This window comes from Perkinsus marinus (genome assembly GCF_000006405.1).
Source record: "Perkinsus marinus ATCC 50983 genomic scaffold scf_1104296941728, whole genome shotgun sequence".
NCBI lineage: Eukaryota > Perkinsozoa > Perkinsida > Perkinsidae > Perkinsus > Perkinsus marinus.
In genome coordinates this window covers 295,541-303,181 of record NW_003212397.1, presented here as the reverse complement: position 1 = coordinate 303,181, position 7,641 = coordinate 295,541, and the positions used below count along the sequence as shown (strand labels likewise).

Here is a 7,641-nt window from a genome sequence, read left to right as displayed (position 1 = left end):
ACCCGGGATTGGCATAGCCGCCCCAGGAGGAAAACTGATCCTATAAGAGTGAAAACAGCAGTGTGGCTACTACCAAAAAGCTGAGGTCGGTAGAGGCGCCCAGTACTGACCTGATGACGCGGCCCTTCTCGAGTGATACCGTCTTTCCCACAACTTCCTTCACTTTGTTGTATGATACATCCTGTACCGGTACCTTCAGTCGCCAGATACATCCTTCGTGTCCAACCTTCACCACAAGATGCTCCGAACTCATTTCAGGCAGATTTATCGCAACAACTGTCACCGTGGGATAATCCTTTGCGTATTGATATTCCGATAATCACTCACACCATGATGTGAGGCATTCATATTAATGACGCGAAGAATGCACCACAAAAACACGTACATTGAGTGGTGTGGGCGAATTGACTGAATCATTGACTGAATCATTGACTGAATCAATGACTACCATTCGCGTGATGATCGCCTACCACCGACAACACTAACGCCACTGCCTCGACAGCGCACAACCCGTACCATCGGAGACACACCTCTTCTCCGTTTATACACTTCATCACGAAATTTTCATGCAACTGCATGTAAAATGTCCAAAAGAAAAAAATATTTTTGTCATCTCTACAAGTGTTGGGTTGCGTTGCATTGGACGTTAGAATAGTAATGATATGGGCAGATTATCTCCCGGAGATATGTCTCTGATTTTTTTCTCAGTAATTGTCCCTCCCGCTACGTCACAATGATTTCGACAGTCGTGGTATTCGCGATAACTCTGCTTTTTTGGGAATTTGTATCACGTCGTCCACTGGACACGTTGTCAGCTGCGAAGCGCGAGCCGTCGCCTGAAGGCCGTCTAAACGTCTGTACGTCTAGGGTTTGGGCGCGACCATTCGGAAACTGATTCGGCTAATATGATGCATTAATGTGAATCCAAGCGCCAAGTTTATGATTTTGCTTCCAGTGTGTGGGTTCCTCTTCCCCGAATACTGTGGCCTTATCTGCCGAATGGTGTTATGTATAGTATACTACTTAGTCGTGGAAGGTCCATGTAGAATATTTTCCTATTCTCATTGTATCGCACAATATAAGTTCGTGGTGGAGGAAGAATCAGAGTGGTAGACGAAAATGTGAGGGCTTCAACCCTGCCCGGTGCCCGTCCCAGGTGTAGAGAACTCCATGGGAGACAACACAGGATCACTGTGTAAATGTACATGTGGCAGGGGGAAAAATGTAAGAGCCTATTTTCTCGATGAGAAATGCGAACTATTCCACAAAACTCATGGCCTTCGGGAGCTTTATGAACTAGGCCTTCTCGGAGAAGGGGCGGAGCTCGCGTCATACGCGCAAGAACGATTGACTCGATCGACTCCCGCGCCGAAAATGGATGTCGCAGGTTCGATCCCCACGGACGTCATTTCTAACGCAATTAATTTTCGGCCGTTTTCGGAGCGGCTGCTGATATGCAGCCTGCATAATGCAGGGTTTCATATTTTTTGCAAGATCCCCAGACCGGGAGCTTTCGAACGGTGGTTCAGACGTTTTCATATCTGATCTGGATCGGGCTGGATAATTGCATACGCACGCACGCACAAAGTTAAGATCAGATGCTGATCAGAATAAGCTCCGCTCGCTTCGCTCGCTCCGCAATTTCTGATCTAATGAGGTCTGCACTCATGTTCACCACCAGACAGATGTTTTTCTGAGTCAGCCCATCGGATGTGCTTTGCGTTCCCCGCGCAAATGATGGGCTATCGAATCTCCAGGAGGGGAGTCCTTTTCAAGGACGGTGTCGTTAGATGCTCTCATGCATGATTGCAAGTTACAAATTGCAGCCCAGAAAGTTTGTGCCCTGATGCGGCGGGTCATGCCTGGCCCGGAAATTACTGACATCAACTTGATGACATCGTTTCGCTGACAGAGACATTGATTTGATGTCTTTGTCAGCGAAATCGCGATCACGAAATTGAAGGCTTATCCGCGATAAAACCACTCAAACTGGAATCTCTCTTTGTAGCGCATCGATGAAGTTCAGCGGGTAGTTCTTTGCTCGGTGATATGATGCACTCATGATGAACTCAAAAAGCTCAAGTTAAATCCTAATCCGCGGACATATAGAGCTCAATAGCCAAATAATAGTCTCTCAAGGAGGCGAATGCTTCGACAAATAGCATCCTTCTAAATATTGTATGTAGATTAACCTAGTCCTACATTGTAGAACTATGCTACGAGAATGGGGGATCCAACTGAACAACTTCAGTTACTGAAGGCCTCCTCCCGAAGCGGTCGTAAAATGACCAACGATGATGGAGGGCATTCTGCTGTAGAACGTAGATTCAAAAGAAGATCGCGAAATAAGAGAATTGTTCATGGATGTCGCGGTCTCAGTTTGCCAAATCCGACTCGTTTACGAGTAGGGTCGAACTCAAAATACTTATCGATCAACATACGATCGTGGAAACTCCAGTCATGCTCTTGGCTTTGCATGATAAGGAGTAGGCAAATACCATCGTCATTCACGGCATAGTTCGTGAATGTCATCGTAAATGGGGTTGCGCCCTGAGGCCCCAAGGCAAACGTCAACAGTGGCAACTGGCTCATGTGTTGACAAGGGAAGGACCATTTCTTGTCTTCTCGATCGAACTTGAAAACGACATGCTTACCCACAGCATTGTCAGTTTGAGCTTTAATATCGTCGATAAGTTGGTTATAGTATAATTTTGGGACGTATAGATAGTTGGCGCCGGTGTCGAGATCTAAGTTCATATTGATACCAGAAGTTACAGTTCCATCACCGACTCGCAACTTGTTAATATTTACCGTGTAACCTTCGCCCGTAGAGAAGTCGACATACTTCAATGCTCCCTCATATAATGCAGGATCGCCTCCACCAAGGAGTAGGCCTCCATCAGCGGATGCCCCCGTGGGATCAGTTGGAGGGTACAAGTAGAGAGCAATGATATCGGTCGTTATAGTTTTCGATGATCGCAACTGCGTCATGAGAGAAGGGAAGTTCGCATCGCCCATATCCTGACTAAGACCAATCAAATTAATTGGAGGAGCTTTAGTGACAGGAGGCTTCTGGTCGAATATCAGTCCGAAAGTAAGGATCTTTGACACCTGACCAATCGTCAATTTCGATTTGTGCTGCCAAATTTTCACCGTGTAGTCGTCCTCGAACTCAACAGTTCTCGTAACGTTACTCACAGAGCATGGCTTCGAGCATTCGTAACACCCCATGGGCGCTACACTGCAGGGTTTTCCAGTGGTATTCTCGAACCAATGCTTCCAGGTGAGGAAAACGTAACCCGATCCAGTGTCAACGATAACATGTACGTTCTGACCATTCTCACCGACCAGAGTATGGAACAATCCAAAGCCTATTGCAGGCATAAATTTGTAATTCACATCGAGCTTGAGAGTTTTTCCTTGGGAGACTTTCAACACGTCAAATACACAAACCAAGGCCAGCAACCTAACGAGCATAGGATAACGCATTTCGGCCCATATTTTGGATCTTGTAGCGTCTTCTTGAGCAAGCCAACCACCGCTGGTGAACAACCCAACGCTGGCATCGGCGCTAGATGATGAGTTAGTCATAAAGAAGATGTTTACAACACGCTATGGATGTGCAAACACATCCTGATGCTACCGAAAGAAAATACCTTAGAAGTCTCCCTCAATCCGGAGTCCTTCTGCTCCAGTCATATCGATCAACTCGCGTACTTCACCGTACTTCATCTTTACTCCACGTGAAACGCTCTTTTTTACCAAGATTCCGCACAACCTTGTGCGGTGTTAACCTGCCACAAACCGTACACGGATAGACCAACTATGAGAATTTCTTATTAAGAAAATGAAGAAATCAAGACAGATACGATCACCGACAGACATCGATCAACTCGCGTACTTCACCGTACTTCGTCTTTACTCCACGTTAAACGCTCCCTTTTACCAAGATTCCGCACAACCTTGTGCGGTGTTAACCTGCCACAAATCGTACACGGATAGACCAACTATGAGAATTTCTTATTAAGAAAATGAAGAAGTCAAGAGAGAGAGAGAAGAAGAGAAGTCGAATCTTGGGGCTCAGGTATGGTTCTTCCGAGTGACAACTGAATCAATAAGTTCGATCGAGAGAATAATGGGCAATTCGTGAGGCTTCCAAAGCACAAGTAATGAGCAGTGGGCTACGCACCGCGTGCGTCACACACACATAGCATGATCGATTCGTTAGTAGTAAGACCCGCACTGGTTGACTCAACAACACTCGGGATAGCCATAATAGGTGATAAGGCCTCTTATCTTATCCCTTTCAGCCGGGTGGCCTTGAAAGCCGTGAATCCTGAAAATGGTGAACCGGAAAAAATCTCACAATAGGACTATAGATAGTGGGAGCACTTGCGCGCGCCTCCGGCGCGCGTCCTGGACAGTTTCACGATGATACATGTTTTGTAACGTGTAACTCGTGTGATCGTTAGGCTTAATTCGAGAGGATGCCGGTTCACTCACATATATGGTGGATATGAGAAACTTTCATTTCTAGCATGCGTGTTCCTTGTTATATGCTTAAAGCAGCTTGGTGTTGGGCACCTGCTTTGCCCAAAGCTTCAATATATGCCATGATGGCATCAGCGCGCGCCAGGGGTGGGGGCCCCTGAGAGAGCGCGCCCAAACTTTTCACGCAATCGCGCAGGTGCGACCTGCCTACTGAATAGGGCTGCTGTGTCGGACGTCCCGTCCGAGATAGGCCCACCAATGGCCAGTAAGAAGCTGATAGATGAACTAGTACTATTGATACCCCCTCTTTTTGATCGACTATTCAACAGCCCAACTGTGGTTTGCTGATTTCGCTCGGATTACATGCAATTAGTGCATTCCCATATTGAAACGGCTGAAACGGTTGTCTCCTTTTGATTCGAAGATTAGAAGAGATTTGAAGAGTCATTACTTGTGATTCGTGATATTCTCGTGAGATTTGCCTACTGTGCCTTCCTTGGTTACAGTAGATCTCTAGACTATCAAGCGTTTCGACTAGCCCCTTTCGTAACTGGTTCTTCTAGTTGCGTTTCCTTCGAGTTGGAGTCACGGCATTCAACCTCGAAGTATTGACGAACGCGTCGCATTTGCTCTCCCTTGAGCCTTCAACAGTTTACAGGTACTTCCTTGCCTACCTCTAGGCTCAACCCTTTGCGACACATCTGCTGCCGTCCGACTACTGTGTGTGATTTACATCCACTTGAACCACAACCTTTGAGATCCTCCCCACACATAGTATTCGACGCATCTACCGGGATCCATATACTGCTACTATGGCTCCTAGATCGACTAAGAATAGCAACAAGGCCGATGGTTCTTCCAGCAGGGAGATATCTACTCTCCATGAGGAAGCCGAAGCCGCCCACATTGACCGAGAGGAGTTACCTGTTGATGATCAGCAACAGCCTGACGGTGGAGCACCCATGCATATTCGTTCAGCAGCAACGAATGAAGGGAACAACGAAGCCATCAATGTCGGTACTGCCTATTACTCGGTACTGCCGTCGACCTGAGGAAAGACAACTGGACAACTCTATAGAGGTAATAATCAAACGGATGATCGGGAGGCGTTGCATGTCCCTTCTTCGGTACTACACATCAGCCATTCGTCGATCAATGGTAATTCTTGTGCTCCTCTTCCCCCGCCGGGGTTCGGCACTTCAATGACGGTGCTTTGGCCGACAACATCGTCGGAGCTGTTAGCTCCTGAGATTCTTTCTGAGATGAATCAGCGATGTAGCTCGCACATGCTTTGGATTGCTCTCACTGTTAGGAGCCTTAGTTTGACTCCAGAGGCCTCTCTGCCAGAACGCAGGACACATACGAAATCATGTGATTCGGCATGGATTGTGCTTTTATTCGGATAACATTCACCACAAAGGTTATAGTCGCATACTTGGCATTTGAAGCGGGGCCCTACTATAGGGTTCACGCCACAGCCATCACACTCAACACCTCAGGTGTTGCACCTGCCGTTATCACATATACACACAACCCAAGAAGTGGTAACTCACCATAATGAGTGACTTGTTGTTTAGGCGTTGGTGGTACATCGAAGCGGCCTAGTTGGATCGCCGTTCGGAAACACGGTATCCACGAGGGAGCCACCATCAGCAGCACCTACAATTCAAAAACTAGGCCATACGTGATTGTTACGGTGAAGTGCTGAAGAGAAGCTCTCACGGGCATGACCTTGTTGTGCGCCCACTATCGAGCTCACCTGAACTTGCGTGTCAAAGCTGAGAGTTGAGAATGACTTGAGCAGGCCAACGAACCACTGGCCAAACTCAGTGACTTCAGGCGTATTGGGACCAGAGTTCACGATCGCTTGTAGTAGTGGCATTAACTCGTGGAGCTCTGGTATATGGGTTATCGCCAACAGCATACTCTGAGACGAAAAAAGGAACTTGAATACCACAATTCATCCACATTTGCGAAATACTCACTTGCAAAGTAGGCCTGATACAATCGTACTTTTTGTGAACGTGATAGGACAGCCTATCTGTGTGTCGGCTGCATCGTTGTATCATAAGTGGTATGAAAGATACCGTGACCTGCCAGAAACCGCAGGTTCGATCCTGGGATCCGATATTTCTACCGAAGTGATCATTCTCGGAGTCAGCATGTTCATCTCATTGAGGCAAAGGAACGTCCTGAGAACCGGCTTAGGCGCGTATATTCTGTCATTCAATTTCGACGGGAGAAGCTGGGCCACAGCACCGCGGGGGGTGGGAGCTCCTTCGGTCGTTTCCATACCACACCCGATAGGCACTGTCGTAGCAGCACCACTAGGACGAAGAATAGAGTGCCCAGAACGGAACGGAGCCGCAGGAGAGACTTCTGAGGGATGATCAACCGAATCCGAGGCTCTTGAGATGGAAGACACCGGAATTTTGTCATGCCCGCTGCTTTCGGCGATAGACAGTTGTGGACTACGTAGATTGACTGAGTCTGTCGATGGTGGCTTGGTTGAGGAAAGAGGTGTATGGTAATACATTGCCTCCGCATGTGATAACATAGACGCTGGCAGTGGTTCCCTGGCGTTCACCTCGACACAAATGACTGCTTAAAGACTTATCCTATCAGGCTCCAAGTGTTATTTCAATCGCATACGAAACCGAACCGACTGCCTGTCAATCATTGTTGGCCTATCATGACTAGCAGTGGATAGGAGCCTTCCCTCATACTACCACATCCAAGCGTAGTAGGCCATTGTCTCTGAGGGATATATCCATAGCATCATCAAAGGTCTCCGACGTCAAGACGCACATGTCCCCCTCATCGTCTTTATATCTGATCGAAGGCCGGCTTCTTTGAAGTCTAGTCGGCTTTTAATACGACAAATTTCAACAGGTGGGGCGGCTATGCCACCCGAGGTTGCGCCTAAGTATGACCGATTTCGACCAGTGGGGCACCTATGCCACCTCAAGATATGCCTTAGTAATACCAGGCCCTAGAAGTGGGGCACCTATGCCACCTCAAGATATGCCTTGGTAATACCAGGCCCTAGAAGTGGGGCGGCTATGCCACCTCAAGATATGCCTTGGTAATACCAGGCCCTAGAAGTGGGGCGGCTATGCCACCTCAGGATATGCCTTGGTAATACCAGGC

General features: G+C 47.7%; 3 protein-coding genes across 3 annotated transcripts in view; 1 reads left to right on the top strand and 2 right to left on the bottom strand.

Moving 5' to 3' along the window:
- Pmar_PMAR000107 (hypothetical protein) overlaps window positions 1-253 on the bottom strand; it is a gene marked incomplete at its 5' end in the record, with an annotated part of 3,217 nt that extends 2,964 nt beyond the window's left edge. The window contains one exon of the mRNA XM_002781679.1: window positions 111-253. Coding sequence (XP_002781725.1) covers window positions 111-253 — 143 coding nt within the window. The remainder of the gene's footprint in view (window positions 1-110) is intronic.
- Window positions 254-2,358: 2,105 nt separating this feature from the next.
- On the bottom strand, window positions 2,359-3,591 carry Pmar_PMAR000106 (Renin precursor, putative; the record flags this gene model as incomplete). Its single annotated transcript, XM_002781678.1, has 1 exon — window positions 2,359-3,591. One exon carries the CDS (start codon window positions 3,589-3,591, stop codon window positions 2,359-2,361), a length of 1,233 nt encoding a protein of 410 aa, XP_002781724.1.
- A 1,712-nt stretch (window positions 3,592-5,303) lies between these two features.
- On the top strand, window positions 5,304-5,543 carry Pmar_PMAR000105 (hypothetical protein; the record flags this gene model as incomplete). The annotated part of the gene is made up of 1 exon (XM_002781677.1): window positions 5,304-5,543. The coding sequence occupies one exon, from the start codon at window positions 5,304-5,306 to the stop codon at window positions 5,541-5,543; it is 240 nt and encodes a 79-aa protein (XP_002781723.1).
- Between the last annotated feature and the right edge of the window lie 2,098 nt (window positions 5,544-7,641).